General features: G+C 37.7%; 1 protein-coding gene across 1 annotated transcript; it reads right to left on the reverse strand.

Moving 5' to 3' along the window:
* Positions 1-666: 666 nt before the first annotated feature.
* PYROXD1 (pyridine nucleotide-disulphide oxidoreductase domain 1) lies at positions 667-16,993 on the reverse strand. The gene is given in 13 exon segments (XM_035540716.2): positions 667-1,729; positions 2,547-2,684; positions 2,957-3,079; positions 4,680-4,792; positions 5,331-5,460; positions 6,479-6,579; positions 7,588-7,748; positions 8,796-8,869; positions 9,998-10,126; positions 11,559-11,678; positions 12,774-12,823; positions 12,826-12,853; positions 16,801-16,993. Coding segments are annotated over 13 exon segments (1,497 nt in total). The 5' UTR covers positions 16,882-16,993; the 3' UTR covers positions 667-1,480.
* Between the last annotated feature and the right edge of the window lie 1,700 nt (positions 16,994-18,693).

Genomic DNA, 18,693 nt, shown 5'->3' on the forward strand with positions numbered 1-18,693 from the left:
CTTTATAACCTAGGAAATGAGACACTGAATTATTACTAGTAACAAAAAAGAATGAACTTGATTTAAGCAAGTCTGTACATACATATCATGATTACCAGGGTGCATCTTGTATAACTAAACATCCATCCAGGTAGCCTGTTATGATTTTTATTTCAAATAAAATTTAAATCTTAAACCCTAGTTGGCAACTTAGTAATATATTTTGTCACCAGTTGCCACAAGTAAAATTTGAATTTAGTACCTCCAAAAATTCCTTCCTGGAACCAATACGCAAGATGGTATAAAAAAGAAGAGGGCAGAAAGTGGCCAAGAAATCCTCCTGCATAATTTTTTTGTGATGGTAATAGTTGTTTGTGAAGAATTCCATCAGGATATGGGAACCATACAAAATCTAAAAAACAAAAACCTAACAGACAAAAACCCTGCAAACCAATTAGCCTTGAGACTGCAAAACATCCCTATCAACTTTGCACTTAGGGTCACGCTCCTGTAGCTTTCTAGCTTTTTTTCCTGTAGCTTTCCAGCATTTAGAAGTCTGCCAGTACCCTCTGCCAAATAAGCTGGATGCAGCAACCTGCTCCACAGGATTCTGGCAAGGTGGAGGAAGTTCACTCACTGGAGGCAAGTGACAGCCACCAGTGGTACAGTGTTAGCCTTTCCTTGGAGTGGACCCCTGCAGTGGTCCAGCTGAAAATCACACAAGATGCACTGGTGCAGCTTTACCAAAATACCTAGAGAGCTGAAGCGACAAACAGTTTAAAAAAATAAATACTGCTCTCAATTAACATCTCAAGGACACTTCATCCTAGCTTTCATAGTTCAAAGATTGTCTTCTGCATTTAGCTGAGTAGAAAATACTTTTCTTTTAGAAATTAAGTTATGGGAAAAAAGGAAAAAAAATTATACAGCTTGCTGTATATTTGTAAGCCACATTCCAGGTGGCAAGAGCTGAGTGCCCTGTGCCATAAAGATTTGCCAGCTTGCAAGAGACAGTGTAATCAGCTGTAAGAGACTTGAAACCTTCAGCAAGTACTCACAGGTTTGAGCAGTGGAGGGATGCTAGTGGAATGGATGGTAGCACATTATAGATAGTTCTTCCCCAAGCAAGAACGCACTGGATGTAACATGTATTACATTGAGCTTTAAATTCTTTTCAACAGTGAAAGCTACCCTGCATTCAGGTAAATGCAGTGCTATCTTAACAGCATAGCAAAGCTTGCTTTTTAGGGGTGGTGGAGCCCTGTTCTCACGTTTTCGTCTAACATACATCAAAATTCACTGCCAATACTAATTCACGTGCCTTTGTTCCTGTGCTTGTACACAGATTAACCTAATTTGCTTTTCAGTAAGTTGACAATATTAACACAAAATCTTAATAAGGAATTGCACTTATCCCTGATTTCTGGTAATCCCAAGGAAGCAGTTTTATCAGTCATTAATCAATGTCAAAACTTTATACAAAATGGAAATGGGTTTTCATTCAATCAAAATAATCTTCTATATCAATATCTGGATTCAGGAGATCTTCACCATAGGCTGAAAGATCCATTTGATTTAAAATCAAGTTTTCAAACGTTTCTTCCAAGTCTGTTTCACCAATCAGCACAGCGCCCATCATTCGTCCATTCTGCATCACCACTTTAACATACTCTTGTCCTTTAGTACATCTCAGCATTAGTTCATGTTCTAAACCCAAGCCTTGAGCATTGTATTTTCCCAAAACCACCACCTAACAGAAGGAAAAAGAAAAGTCACTCATAAGAACAGTGCAGTGGCTTTTAGTATTTTCACTGGTAACAGTTCTAATGATATAAACATGGAAATACTTGTCCCTAGAATAGAATATAAATAAAAAATCCCCCTTTCACTGGCTTTCAGAGCTACAGTATAATTAAAAATCCTTCACCTGGAAATGTTATCACTAAAAACAATAATGATCCAATTACCATGCTGAATTGTATTGAATTTCTTTATGAGCAGAATCTTAATGAAGTAAGATACATGAAGAGATAATGAAATAAGAATATATGCAGAGTTGTGAAGTAGATCAGCTGGTATTCACCAATTAAAATTTATAATATGTCTGTATATACCTTGTCCTCTTTGGTTTCAATATTCAAAGTCAGTGTGAATGGAGAAAAACAAAGATTAATTATTATATAGAGAATGCTGTTTCATCGATATCATAGAATTGTATCATAGAATCAAAGAATGGCTTGGGTTGGAAAGGACTTCAAAGACCATCTAGTTCCAACCCCCCTGCCATGAGCAGGGATACCTCCCACTAGATCAGGTTGCCCAAAGCCCCATCCAACCTGGCTTTGAACCCCTCCAGGGATGATGCATCTGCAACTTTTCTGGACAACCTGTTCCAGTGCCTTACCACCCTCTGAGTGTAGCATTTCCTCCTAACATCTAATCTAAATGTCCCCTCTTCTAGTTTAAAACCATTCCCCCTTTAAAGCATCTTCTCAGTGTTAGCACATGAATATAAACAAGCAATACGTGTGTTACTCAGTGGTTTAAAACTGATAGAGTGTATTTACCTTGTAATTGAAAAATTTTGTTACATGAGCGAACAGTTCAAAGCTGAAATCCAGATCAATAGATTCCCCTAAAGCATCTGCTGCCATGCATTTTGCTGCATACCATCCCATCTGCCTAGCTTGAGTCCACAGTCTCATCTGAAAAAAAAAAAACAACACAGATATGTGTCACTGTGCAATGAATGAAGCTCACTGTTCTCATCAGTGCCCACTACGTATTTTTGTTACGGTCAGAAAGGCTGAACAACTTGGTTTTCAGCCACAGAGATAAAATTATCTACCATCAACACACCCAGGATTGTCTACTTACTGGTTTCCAGTTCAATTAATCATTTTCTCCCATCTTTGTAACAGTGTGTAATTTACTTTGTAGATTGCATTGCTGCTGAGCACACAATTGTTTAATTTACCTGATGCCACACTGGACTAGGTTCCCACGACGCTGTGCAGATATCCCCAGCTGCATAGATGTCTGGCAGGGATGTGTGCATGTATTTATCTACTTTAAGACCTCCATCTTCACCTATAGCAAACTAAGTATTTGCACAGATCAGTACTGAAGAAAAATAGTAATTTTAACTGAGTGATTTAACTTTATACATGTTAAGTAGTTGTCTCATTTGCTTTTTAATGGCAGACTTCCCTACAAAATTTCAGTAAATCCACTACTGCTTAATTGAAACATTTGAAGATATAAAGTATGAATTAATACTAAGGGAACACAGCAAGATGCTCTTCTGCTTTTCATTTAACAACAGAGAAAAAGGAATTTGGTGTAAACAATCTATGGCTGTTCATTCTCCCATCTAATTTGACTCAATTAGAAAAGACTGATAACCCTAAGAGAAACACATTCAAACATCAGTCTTCAGGCTTCTTCATTTTTAAGGGAATGAAACTGATTTCCCTGAAGAATGCCATAACAAAGTATTTTTTTGCAATCATCCCTATAAAAATATTCTCCATATTATAACGCAACCCAATCCCCCGCAGAATTTATCCCTAGTCTTGTCAAATCTTCAAATAAGCAAAACCAAAATTAGCCTACAAAAGTAGAATTTCCTCCCAATCCACACATTTTTTTCTCACCAAGTTTAAGAACAAATCAGTGTTGCATTTCACAAGTGACCTTCACATACCCTTTAAAATAATTCAAAGCTCCATCTATTAAAAAATACCTTATAGTAGCATCGCATACCGAATAAAATTATTTAACATGAGATGACATAGAGTGGCAAGAGCTCCATGGTAAGACACAAAACATTAAGTATTATTTTTAGAACACAGCACAGTTTTTCAACATTATTATTACTGATACCTGGCAGCGAAGTAACAGAGCATGCCAAAATTCAAATACGTTGCAGGGACATCTGGTCTTAAAAGTTCATTTTTTATTTTTTTACATATAGGCCAGAAATACCATTGCAAACATCTAATTCCTAATTTTATAATGCAGGCCTTGAAACATTTCATGGCTCAACATTAGTGTATGTTTTCATAATTTTCTTCTGCTTTATTCAGAGGATAGTGTTTTACTTCCTAATTGAAAGAAACTGCAAAACACCAAATATCCTACCATGGAGACAGAATGATTTTAAAGCCTGAAAATTCACATGGCAGCTACAAACTCCATAATCACCAACCATGTTTTGGTTCAACGTGTGACTTCCCTTGATGAATAATAGCACCTTTAAACTTCACTTTCCTAGATGAAGACTACTGGCAATGCCTTCTTTCTTCCCAGCAGAAAATTTAAAGATTTTAAAGACAAGTGTATGGTGCACAATTAACACAAAAATGTTTCTACATTTTTGCCACATTAGCCACCAATTACAGAAATGTTTTCCTCTTTGTACAGACTTCATCTTAACAGTGTATATTGTATCTACTGATACACTGTGTATATATCATGAGTAGCAATATAATAAGCCAAGAACACTAATGAAATTCATTTTTATCCTAGTAGATATTTCCAGTATCAACATACCTACCTTATTTTGAGATGCTGTGCATTCAAAACTTTTCAAATCACTGTTTCATGTCAAAAGAAATATAAACCAGTTGGAAGAACTCCTCTTCCCTTACTTAAAAAAATCCAACAGTTTAAACTTCAAAGTAAATCAGCATACTTACATTATTGCCATCAAGAAATGGTTTGACATTTGGCACAACACCAGTTGCACTGACAACGAAATCACATCCATAAATTTTTCCATTAGTTAATTCCACATATACAGGCCATAGCACTGAAAAAGTGGAAAATTTTGCCCTGAGAATGTAACCAACAGAAGTTACTGTATTATTTATGTCTTACGGTAAGACATGAAATAAAGAAGAAAAATGATTTGAGATTTCAAGTTTATTAGCTATGAAAATAATAATAATACCCACAGAGATTACCTATAGCACTTCTTACTTTCATTCAGGACCAGAAAATGAGACTTGGAGCTTAGTTCCCTACTATTAGCTTTCTCTGGAATTTTCTTGAATCAAATCCCTCATTTATTGGGCTGCCACAAGAACAAATATTCTGCACAAAGTAGTTAGATGACTTTGTGGAAGAAGGGTCTGATTCATAGCATTTTGTAATTTATTTGTAGCCCATAAATGTTCAAGTGCTATAAATTGCTAAAACTCCATTTAATTTACAAAAATAAAGGACTGGTTTTCCAAATCTGCATTTCCTTTAGCACAAGCAATCAAGATCAAACATGCTCTAGCATTGCTTCATCTTCAACATGCTTTTCTAATCGGCACTCGCACACTTTTTTTCGTCACACCTACCCTCATCTGGTTCTACGTTTTTCTCTTCCTTAGGAAAAGCCAAAGACATCTGTTGCAGTTGTAAAAATTCTTGCTGTAGGTGTATTCTCTTTACTTCACATAGTTTTTCAATATGTACTTTATGAGAAAACTAAAGAAAGTTTGTCAAAAATATAAACATAATGATTAACAATATTTTTAATAGCAAATGCACCTTCACCTAAATTGAGGCATTACTAACCTGTGAAAAAGAATTACCATATATTGCATCTTAAAGCATTGCACATTAGCCAAGTTCCCACACTCTTTCATATCTGGCATAGATCTAACCACAGTAAGCAGTAACTTATATGCTTTTTCAGCAGCTATCTGATGCTCCTTTAAATACCATGACAAACTATAGATTTTTCTAGCATGCCAGAAAGCATATTCCAGTTCCCCTGAGTTTATAAAAAGGGAATACAGAACTTATCAGAACAGACAAATAAAAGTCAATTTGTCTTTCAAGATTTCAAATCCTTCAATTTTCTATCATGAATTAATTTCTGATAACAATAATCACTTTAGGTTTTAAATGTTGTAAAAAGAGAAAAAGAAGATATCATTTCCACATTTCCACCACCTTTAACGGCCATTAATCTGTGAATATCCTGAACATACTTTAGTTAATACTGTAAGGACATCTCTGTAGAATCTATAACTGATCACTATCTGAGGATAATGCTTGTATGCACTGGTGATTTAGCATTTCATTACATACTGTAAAAGGAAACTGTGCCTCTGTACAGATTCTACTGTCCTATTTTTTCACATATTAAAATACACATAAGGCGGATACAATTAAGAGAGCGGAGGTATCATTGCTTCTTTTTAAAGCTAGGATTGACACCAGTCCTGAAGAAATGTGCAAGCCAACATTTATTTCAGCATGAATAGGAAATTGATGAAACCATGGCAGTGGATCTGATTTATCACCTCCCTCCTGAAACAGAAAACAATTCTATTTGTGTTAACATTTTTTCCTATGTGATTCTGACGAATCGGTTCGAGCACATCTTATTTTTCTTGTTCTAATAACCCTAAATGTTATATTTCATAATCATAAATTCTGTAATCCTTATCAATTTAAAGCAACAGTTAAACAAATGTAAGCAAGGTTATGACCATACCTTTTTAGTCCCTTTAAGATGTAAGCCCTCATGCCAGTCGGGGCCTAAGGCACTGCCCATTTTGTCAGATGCTGCTACAGGTCTTTCTTTTTTCTCACTTCCTGAAGACAGAGAGATTGAGAATATCAGATTTAGCATACCTACTTCACTGCCTACAGAATTCAGAAGAAGGATTCCCAATTAAGAGAAATACAATCCAACTGCCAAAAGGGAAGACAAAAACATCTAACAAACAAGGTAAGGCGAAGTCCCAAACATGGTTAATTGGCAGACAAATCAGACTCCAAACTAGTATTTTTGCCACCTTTTGGTTTTATGCCTTTCACTACTTACTCACCTCTGAACCAACCACGCACCGTTAGGTACCTGCATGGACCCATAAGAGCTACAGAGATTCCCAACAGCTTCTGAGGCACTGGAGTTCTAGAGTCCAGCTGTGAACTCAGTTGCTTATTGTCAGTGCTAATAGTGAAACTGATGTCCATCCGCTAGCAAATGCACACTAAGTGGCTTCCACTGCATGAGGCTGCAAATTCTAACATGATGATACGAGTGAAGAATATTGGGTGTCACTTTGTGACGTTTAGGCTGACTCTTTTAAAACTTATTCTTCCAACCTAAAGTCTAGGCTCATGCTCTTCTTTTTATTATAATTTATAGGTCATATATATGTTTGTGTAATATTTGTTCATGCAGTTCTAGTTAACTGTTGCTATTAAGAACACAGCTTCATTGCATTTGTAAAAGTTCTGTGAGGTTTCATCTGGTCCTCCGATACCTTAGTACGGGACAGCACCGTCCTCCATAATGCTGACATAATTCAGAAAAACATTAAAATATGTCAAATAATAGAGAAGGTACTTCAGCAGACTGAATACCGAAAATCAAATTTAAACTTGGCATAGACATAAAGATAACTAATACTGCAAAATGTGCTGTTACATGCTGTCTACATTAATTGAGTTTTTGTATTGCCTTTTTTTTTTAAGGAAAGAAATTCCACTGGTAACAATAGTAAGCTATTTATGGTCTGCTAAATTAACTCATTTCAGGGCTATATTTAATATTAAATGCAGCTGCTGCAGTGCTAGGGGACTAGAACACCATACCTTCCATTGTATACTTGGTTCTTTTACATTCAATTGGAGTCTCTCGTTTTTCAGCAGTTAGCTTTGGAGTAAGAAATTCAGCTGCTCCTGCATCAAAAAAGGTGTTCCCAATGGCTTTGTCTTTGATAGCCCAGATTACTTCACAGCCTTCGATTTCATACCTGCGTACATTTAAGCAATGGATAAAATGACAGACTACTCAGAAAAGGGTCTGTGACTCTTAGCAAGACCATTAGAATTGTGCAAGGTTAATTCCAGAAGCTACAAATAAGGGATCCAAGACTTTCAAACCTATAAAATCTACTACAGGTTCTAACTATTCACGTAAGGAAACCATAAATAAAAAATCTTCAAATTAGCAGCTTATACCTTCTCACCAGCACATCTCAACTGAACACAGGGCAGGAGGGAAAGGCAGGCTAAGTTTGTAATAATAATACTTAGTATTTCCTGTTCCCCACAATGAAAAAACAAATGTGTCTTTTTGTCCAGACTGCCCACTGCTGGCAACAGGCATTCAGATCTTGTTCATATCCATCAGAAAAACTGCAAAGATGTATTACCTGGAACATGAACTAGACTGCAGAGAATGATTTATAGAATCATAGAATCATCTAGGTTGGAAAAGACCTTCAAAATCATTAAGTCATCATCAATTTAGTAGCAATCCAAGTCAAGAACTGATTCCCCGCAAAGCAAAACAAGACTATGTAATTGTATAATACAGATGTTTCTGCAATCTATCAGACTGTAGGACCCTATGGCTTGATATCCTGCCTGTGACAAAGGTCACATAAGACACTTCAGAATTCTATCAAATTAAATTTGGCTGGATGCAAGATAAGCTGCCTCTCTATTCCTGTTACCTCTTCTGCCTCCACAAATCAGGCAAGTTTTATAATTTAAATATTGCTCTTTATATCCTAAACAGAAATTTCTGTTGGTGCCAAGTTAGAAAAACGCTGTATATTCTTGACATCTTGAACTTTAGTTAAAGCTTCTTTTGAAGCTTTCTGAATTTTATGTGACAGTAAGCTCCACCATATGGTGAAAAATGGTTCTTAATCAAATTCTATTACTAAGTACCTTAAGAACTATAACTTTATTGTACGTCAACCTTCTCCCAAACTCACGCACATAAGATTTAACATCAAATTGGTAAAGATTTTATTTGCATATGTATATTTTCAACTTAGTAGTTTACTTACACTAATTCAAGTGCAATTCCACCATTTCCTACCACTACTATTCTCTCAGCTTGGGCCAAATGCTTCTGAAAAGCCTGCGTTAGAAAAGAAAAAAATTAAACCCCAACTAATCAAATATATCCTTTCCAGAAGTAATTACATTTAAGCAAAATCAAGAGAGCCTGTAATAGAATCCAGAAAACATTTCTCTATTCTAAAGACCATTAGCATTATTATATCTATCTATTAATCCAATTTTATCATAATTTGTAAAACTTCCCCAATAATTTGTACAACACTAAGAGAGCAAAGATAGAGACATTTAGCAATTTAAAAATCCCTGATCATAATTCAGGAATTTAAAAAATAATTTGTAGCAAATCTGAGAACCAGTTTTATTTCCCCAAAAAACTTTTAAAAAGAAACAAGTCTCCAAATCAAATTTTAGTGTCTAGAGAAATAAAAGAAATACAACCCAATACAACTTCTTTTTTTGATTATCCTTTTTAAAACAAAACCAAACCAAACCTCAGGTAAAGTTTTAATACCCAAAACAAACCACAACAGTAATTTCATAGTTTCACCTCAGTTTGCTTGAAAAGGTATCTCCTTTTTTATTGTCATTTGATGAACTACAGTGCTCATGTTATGAGAATCAGTGCTTACTTTCCCTGTTCCTCCTCTCAATCTGAAGATCTATAGCAGTCAAACCTCACTTTCTATTTCCACACTGAAGTATTAGCCTATTCAGTCATGTGAAAACTTTTCCACATCTTTGTCTACAATTGTAGCTCCATTCTGCACAGTAAGGAGAGGCTACACTAGAACCCGAAGAAATCAGTCCTTCAGTAGCTTTTCACTGTGAGAAGCAGCCCTTCATATTGTTCACTAGATGCACCTTTTCAAGGAAGTTTCTACTGGTGCCTACCTCCTGTTTACATTTTCAAATTGGCTTCTGCCTGGAAGGCAAAAGAACAAACACCACTTGTTCCAGATTTTCATGTTACAAACACTATGAGCCATCTATAAACGTAATAAATTTAGTGACTAATTATTGAATGCTATTTTAAAGCTATTTCTCTGTTACTGAAAATGTTCTTATTTAAGGATATATAATAAAAACCAGTACCTTATGTTTCTACATTTCACTCCGCAACCATTTTTACTATTTTGCATCAGAAGCACGAATATATTCTATAAGTGTAAGTCCAAAGAGCATTTACCTGTGCACTGTCAGTATCCCGGATTCCTAATACATATGGGTTTCCTTCAAAAATTAATTTTGGTATTGCTCCAGCACACAGGCAAAGTTTTTCATACATATACTCTTTCCCATCTTCAGTGAAAATTTTCTGTTAAAAATTAAGAGGAAAGAAGAAACTAATGGAGACATCTAAGAGAACATTATCTTTTATTTTTTTCTTAATGTTAAGCTATTTTGCAGATATTAAAAGCTGTAAGTAGTTTCTTAAAAAAAAAAAAAAAAGCAAGCTTTCATTCTCTCATTATGTGTTACTTTATTTGCATTACACTCACTACAAACTTACAAGTCTAAGTATAGAATATATTATGACCAATAAGGTGGAACATGTATGCTTAAAGACAGATGAAATATTAAGACTACCTCTTGGTGGCACTCTCTACTCACTATCCGTGCTGACATAATCAGTTTTCTGTGATTTCATGTCCCCCCCCACCCCAGTAATAGATGTAGACCTATGCACTACTATAAAACAGCAATTAAGAATCTCATTCAAAACACTTAAACAACTGTAGAGTTGGGTTAATTAGGGACTGGCTAGAATACAGTTTAGAAATACTGCAAATTCTGTTCTTTGCTAAAGACAAAGGGTAGGCAATAAACAAGCTACATCATTCTGCAGCAAGCAATATTTAAAGCTTAACATGATTTTTTTTTCCAGATTAGAAGCTAACTAGTTTGCAGTGGTTTTTGCACAACGGGACTTTTTTAAAGATTTGGGGATAACAGGCAAAAGATCCTTCAAATCCACATACATGAAATACTGGAGTCCGTAGAGACTAAAATAAAACAATGTAATAATGAGGCTACAATAATAAAATTGGATTCAGAACATTAATAGCGTTACAATCTGACTGAAATCATAGCTCTGCAACTTAAAAGGAGCAAGAACAGTTCAGAATCTGAATGTATATTTCTGATAAACACTGAAATGAAAAAAAAATATGTCAAGATGACTTGACTGGACTCTAAATAGGACCTGCACATTGCTCATACTTGCAACATTTTTCTTGTTAAAAAGAAGAAATGCTGGAAATACTGGTTCTTCTGAGAATACATTTTCTGTGCACCATTAAGTTGTTACCATTTTGTCTCTGTAGCAACAAGCAGTAATTTAGGAATCACAGAGACCTCCAGTTAAGGGTTAGAAATTTTCTGACACCTATACTGGTATACAATATTGGTTTCATTGACAGTTTTCCCTCCTATTCCAATCAAGTATGCAATGCCACAGATCTAAAGTGTCAAAGAATTAAATCTAGAAGATATGGTTTCTTAATTAACAAGCAATTTTTGATCTATATTTACATCCTCTGTAGATATTTCTAGTTGAAAAACAGCATAAGTGATATGTGAAATTAAAGTCAGCAGGTATTCTCTCTAATTTTAGTAACTTATGTTTTAATAACCAGAATGTTCTTGAACAGAATTTCACGCCAAAAACATTCAAGTGTTTCTTAGATCTGATTTTTTAATAACTTGAAAAAGCACACGTAAGTAAAACAGAGAAAACAGTAGCTTACATGCTCATCACTTTTCAATTGTTTTACTCCAGACTGTATAACTTTAATATTGGTATATCGTCTTTCTAATAAGGAACTTGGTTGCTCTTCTACATCAAATTCCTCAAGTGTTTTGGAGACCTGTAGGAATCAGAGACAGATTGAAAATATGAATAATTTATCCATGTTTACTTCTGAAATTTGCAACAAAATGTTTTAAGTTCATTTCCGGTAAAGAAGTCACAACATAATTGTGTTCAAACATGTTCTTGTGACACTGCTAAAAGTACTTTTTTATGTACAGAATCATGCACATCCCTGGTAGAGTCAAAGTAATACACAGAATTTTCATTCTAAAGCTACTTACCCTGATGGATGCAATAACTGCTATAGTGGTTTGTATTATTAGAATTGGCAGCATTGCTTTTTAATTTACCTGGTGCATTTCTATGGCCTACTTGTTCTGCTTGTTAAACTTTGATAGAATAACTCAATGTTACACATTATATTATAAATGGTCTGGAACACAAGTCCTATGAGGAGCGCCTGAGGGAACTGGGGTTGTTTAGTCTGGAGAAGAGGAGGCGCAGGGGAGACCTTATTGCTCTCTACAACTACCTGAAAGGAAGCTGTGGGGAGTCTGGGGTTGGCCTCTTCTCACAGATAACTAGTGATAGGACTAGAGGGAATGGCCTCAAGTTGCGCCAGGGGAGGTTTAGATTGGAAATGAGGAGACATTTCTTCTCAGGAAGAGCAGTCAGGCATTGGAACGGGTTGCCCAGATAGGTGGTGGAGTCACCGTCCCTGGGGGTGTTTAAGGAAAGGTTGGACATGGAGCTTAGGGACATGGTTTAGTGGGTGACATTGACAGTACGGTGACGGTTGGACCAGATGATCTTGGAGGTCTTTTCCAACCCCAAGGATTCTATGATTCTATGTTCCCCCATGCAAGCACCTTCCTCTCATGGGTATTCTGGGGAAAAAATTCCCATTAACAAAGTAGTGTAATAAAGCTTCAGTAGAAATGCAGTAAGAATTTCAATCATGTAAGTAACCAGTTCAATCTTTGCTTATTCACCAATACTGTGAATATAATTATGAACCACTATAAAATAACACACAATCACAAGCATTTGCTTATAATCATAGACATTTTCAGGATTAGACTCTAAATTTTCCGTACATGTACAAACTTCTGAAGAGGTATTACCATAACAAAAATTAAAGCTCTCTTACCTGTTTGAAATTTGTTATAGCTTTTATAACTGGAGAAGCTGTCACTAAAAAATGTCTTCTGATGGGAATTCCACGGCCAGCTTATAAAGAAACAAAAATCATAATGAGCAAATAATTATCCACAGAATTTGACTTGAAGACAATAAAATTATTGGGGAACAGTAATATGCATTGCTACCTTACATTAGTCTCATCGAACCATAACTGCTATTTCAAGATTAGGGAAGAATAAGACAGAATGACTGAAACAAATTGAATTTGGAGACCCAAGATTTTAATTCATTCACATACAAATACATCTTCAAGAACTGCAGTCACTGTAAAAATGACTATTCAAAAGACAATTCTCACAATATTCTGAAGACCAACTGGAGGACGACTATGATCACATGATTTGTGGAGACTCCCAACTGCTGGAAGTACTTTTTTTTATTAAGTACCAGTGACTAATTGTTCACAGACTTCATTTTGACAGAGAAAATATTGATTCCTATTGGTTATTTTAAATGTAATTTACTGAACTGCTAAGAGGATTATCACCTTCAGAGTGTTATAGGCAACACACAACTCTTACAGGCCCCAAGCCAAAGTGAAGAATTTCCATCTTAAATGCTGCATTGCTCTTCCACAGCATATAAAAAACCTCCTTCAAGTACAAACCACTCATCTCTGAGGCACTGACAAAACCCACAGTTCCTTGTCACCTGTATTCTACATGTTAACAGAATGGCTGTATAAGCTGCCAGGAAGCGTGTTTTGTGTCATACATGTGCAACTGAGCTATAAAGGGAATAGCATATATCCTTGTACTTCCGATACAAGGAGTCTAACATAGTAATCTGAAGGCCAAAGTTTTTAAATCTTGTTGTTGATTTAAGGGAAATTAACATGGCCATACTCTGGGCATAAAACCACAAATGAATTTAGTGAGGCTATGTGAACACTTTATGTAATCCACACCTTATAGCATGAATCCCTAACACGTATTTCCTAACTATTGCATACAGACAGAAAAAAGAAAGGTTGATAAGTTCATTCAATAGAATAGCACGATGTGCTTCTGCAGCTGCTCCCATTTGTACGTAATAAACAAGCTTCAGAAAAAACTTCAGAATGCCACGGACAGCATGTGATTAGGTAATCATCATCAGATGTTTTTCAGACTTTTTTAGACTGACATCACGTCCTCTGCATCACTTACACATGCTCTAATGCTTACACCCCCCTCTTACTACGATTAAGTGGTTGTGAGAAATTTTCATTCAGTGTCATTGAGGTTGGTGCATTCTTTATCTGAGGTGGGGGTTGGTCTATTCTCCCACGTGCCTGGTGACAGGACGAGGGGGAATGGGCTAAAGTTGCACCAGGGGAGGTTTAGGTTGGATATTAGGAAGAACTTCTTTACTGAAAAGGTCGTTAGGCATTGGAATGGGCTGCACAGGGAAGTGGTTGAGTCACCATCCCTGGAGGTCTTTAAAAGACGTTTAGATGTAGAGCTTAGTGACATGGTTTAGTGGAGGACTTGTTAATGTTAGGTCAGAGGTTGGACTAGATGATCTTGAAGGTCTCTTCCAACCTAGATGATTCTGTGATTCTGTGAAAATACTGAAATTAGAAATCTGCCAGATAGAATATTAAGTTTAGCCATACATATGTACACATGCAAATCATCACAAATCGGAAAGAACTGTTGCAACATAAACATGGAAAGTAGAAATTATGTAAGACATAGAATCATAAAGGTTAGAAAAGACCTCCAAGATCATCTGGTCCAACCATCACCCTACTACCAATGTCACCCACTAAACCATGTCCCTAAGCACCACTTCCCCAAACTTACAACAACAGCTCAAAAACTTTTAAGACATTCTGTCAGGCTGTTTTGAAATGTACTTTAAAAGTACCTAATTCTAAGTGAACTTTTTAAGACAGACCTGAAACAATGACTGTTCTCAGTTAGCACCATGAGAAGCCTGAACTACAAGGCATCATGTAAGTACATACCCGAAATGTAGTATGATGGAGAAGTTGTTTATTGCCACTACTGTGTTCCAGGGAATCTTACTTGTTCAAAATCAGGACTGAGAAAGATTGCATTCAATCTTCCCCTTTTATTTCATGCTTGCTGGCAGCTATAGATGTAGAGCACTGAATTCCTTCCAGAACACGCCGGGCCATTTTTAATGGAGATGAAAAAAATAAAGAAGCAAGTCTCTGTCATCATGTAAGAATCTGATTTGGGTTTTCCAGGAAAAAAAAAAGAAAAAAACTATCAGTGAAAAAAAAAATTAAGGGTGAGGGAAAGGAAAGAGCATAAGAAAAGAGGTGAGCTCACAGAGCAGTGACTCTGTATGGGGTACTCACTACAAGCTTTGGAAGGAAATGAACCCCTAACTCTGGCATTAATGCTGCTGAAACACTATCAAGAAAACAACAAACTTGAGTCGCTTTTAAAGCAATCTTAAAGATTATATACATCAAATATATATTTGAAAAGCCTGTATTGTGAAATAGGGTCACACCAATTACATATGATTCTATATTACCTCCAGGCAAACACAATCTCCTGGAATATTAAATATTGACCCAAATCTTATTCTTGCAAGCACTCAAGGATACACAATACCCTTAATTCTGTGAACAGTTTAAACAATTTTTAAGTAATAACTCATATTAATACAGTATTTAAGTGCCTGTAGTATTAGAGCCCACATATTGCATCAACTGTGAAAAAAATCAAAGGAAGAACAACTAGTAAGTGGTAGAAAACCAAACCGATTCCATACAGGTGGAGAACAATCATTTTTCCCCTGTAATTTATTCTGCATTTGTTTTACATAAAATGCCCAAGATTGTCAGAAATAAAATAATATCACTTCATCACCAGAGAACCGATGTATCTGAAACAGTCTTTATACTGCTTTATAGTCTGACAACTAGAATATTTTTCACTGAACTAATATCTACATCATTTTATTCCATGTTATGGGTTCAAAACTCCCTCCAGTTACTGCTACTTTGAAAACACCAAAAACCTTGAAACCAAGAAGTGAACAAAGCGATTTTTAGAGTTTTTGAGCTCAGGGAAAGCTGAAGGGATTGGCCAATCTCCACAGGTGTGCAGCCCTAAGCATGGATTCCATAAAAACTGATGCACTGCTTTCATGACAAGGAGCACAGCACAGCAAACTTCCTCCTAGTCATGGTACAGTCCTGGATGGCTATAAACACGGCCATCTTTTGATCTGCTGACCTCTCGACTGGCATACAGAATGTCAACTTTCTCACGATACAAAGGTTTAACCCCTTCTTTATGAAGCCTTCATAAACTGTTATCAGAATACGTGCAAGGCAATTTTACCCTCTTGGCAAGTGTTGGCAGACAGCTGAGTATGCTGTAGTACAATTCTGCTTTGAGGAGGCTCAGGGGAGACCTTATTGCTCTCTGTAACTAACTGAAAGGAGGCTGTGGGGAGCTGGGGGTTGGCCTCTTCTCCCAAGTCAACTAGTGATACGACTAGAGAGAATGGCCTCAAGTTGTGCCAGAGAAGGTTCAGGTTGGAAATGAGGAGACATTCCTCTTCAGAAAGATTAGTTAGGCACTGGAACAGGTTGCCCAGGCAGGTGGTGGAGTTACCGTCCCTGGGGGTGTTCAAGGAAAGGTTGGACCTGGTGCTTAGGGACATGGTTTAGTGGGTGACATTGGTGGTAGGACCAAATGATCTTGGAGGTGCTCACTACTCTATAAATTATACTATTTATAAAATACTGTTTCTTTTAAAAGGAATAAAATTTTGTAAAACACTGGGGGAGACACAGAACGCTTACGTAGTCACTGTATGAAGCTGAAGACCCGCCGCCAGCTGCCCCTACGGGCATTTCGTCCCCCGGCCGAATACCACCAATCCCCCACCAGCCACCCCGACCCCCGCGGCCAGAATGGCGCCGCGCCCCGAGTATCTGCCCTCGCCCCCCCCGGTTGGGGTCCCGCGCATGCGCGCTGTGGCGGCGGGGCCGCGGTCCGCACCTTCTCGGCGCAGGTGACTCCCGCGATGCCTCCGCCCACCACCACGAAGCGGCTCCGCGCCTTGCCGGAGGCAGCCGCCATTCCTCCGCTTTCCCCGGGCGCCGCAGCGAGCAAGGAGAGGGCCGCCGCTTGCCGCCGCTTCCTTGCTGGGAAGCGCCAGGCGGTGGCGGCACTTCGCCTACGGCGAGCGGTTACGCCCAAACTTCCTCGCTTGGCGGCAGGGCGGGGCGCGTCCCCGGCCGCTCTGTTTGTGGACTTAATTTGTTCTGGGCTTGGCGTTGGCTTTGCTCGTCAGCGTTTTCGTGGGCTTTGTCGAGGGACCGCTGAGAACACGAAAATAATTACGAGGAGTGAAAAGTGTTATAAATGAAGATACAACTCAGTCTGAATTTAGTAATATTTATAAGAGGCAAGTAAACAGCGCTGGGTGCGCGGAAAGCCTATGCTCTACCAACACGCACAACCGTTCAACTTTCTAAATATATAGAATATTACTTTTACATATTCATAAGAAACCCTGGTACGCCTATACATATGTATGACCTGTCCCCGCTTCGTATTATAATTATCTCGTCCAGACCGCAGGGGCAGCTTCGACCAGCTCCCTCTTCTTCTGCGCATGCTCTGCCCTCCACAAGGTTCCCGAAAGTAACAAAATGTGATTGACACTAACTTATGCGAGGCCGTCTTTTCCCGCGTTTCGTTAACCCTTGAAGCCACACTAATAATATGGTTATCATATAACATTAAACAACAAATTTTAACAGTTTACTCAGTGTTTTTCATTGTTCTATATCAGTAACTGCTACTTCTTTATTGATGACATAACTTCATTATATATGTGTTACATCACATACTGAGGACAGGCTTCCTTCTTACACTATTCGCCCCACAGCAGTCCTTTTCCACTAACTCTTCACTAGTCGAACGACTTCGCCCGGCAACCAGCAAACCCTCAGCAACTTCCATGCCTTAACGGCTGGAGAACAAGCAACCCGAGACGGCATGGCGTCTCCTGAATCACCCTTCTTTGTTCCCTCTAAACTCTTTACATTCCTGATGGCCTCATCGTTAAGAGTCCGATGTTATCACCAACCATGGGGCTTGTCGACCCCCATGGCCACACTTCCACATCTCCCCCTTCTTTATTAACATCAACCATCTTCTTGACACGAATTATTACTCCATATATCACAAAAGTGAAATAAAAAACTCAAGCCTTTCTTCATTCCTTAACCAGAAATCTGGAAAAAAAACATGAAAACACGAGACTGCGTTCGTTTTTCACAGGCCTCCCCCCCGCCCAGAGTTTTGAATGCAGTGTTGTAGGTGTAGCTTGGATCATCATGTACTTCTAAGAAGTGATAAAAAATAAAAATTAATAAAATAATAAAGTCAACTAGAGAATGAGCTGATGTTTCTGAGACACTTGTGTCCCCCCACACAACTCCCAAACGAAGACGTGCAATCCTTTGTTGAAGCATGTGGCTGCACTGCGGTACATGGTCCTTCCCCTATGGGCGCCTGCTGCTGTTCAGAAACAACGCCACTGGAGGTGGCCTGTCAGGCTTTGGTGGTGGTAAACCTGCAGTTTTCTCTGGTGATTGGAGTAAATAACTTTTGTAATTTAAGAGACTATTGTAATGGGTAAAGCCTTGTTTGTTCATTAAATATTGCTGATGGGAAGGTTTTCAACGATTAACTGCATATACCCCCAATATCCTGTTGAAGGAAAAAAAAACAAGTATAGGAATTTCCTGTTAAGTTAACAATTGCAGTAGAAACCAGCTCCAAAAAAAGGGCACAATGGCATTCCCCCCCCGCGTGGGAACACACATATCAGCAGCAAAGTCACGACCCCAACGCAGAGGAAGACGACGATCTTCATCCTCA

This window comes from Cygnus atratus, chromosome 1 (assembly GCF_013377495.2).
Source record: "Cygnus atratus isolate AKBS03 ecotype Queensland, Australia chromosome 1, CAtr_DNAZoo_HiC_assembly, whole genome shotgun sequence".
Classification (NCBI taxonomy): domain Eukaryota; kingdom Metazoa; phylum Chordata; class Aves; order Anseriformes; family Anatidae; genus Cygnus; species Cygnus atratus.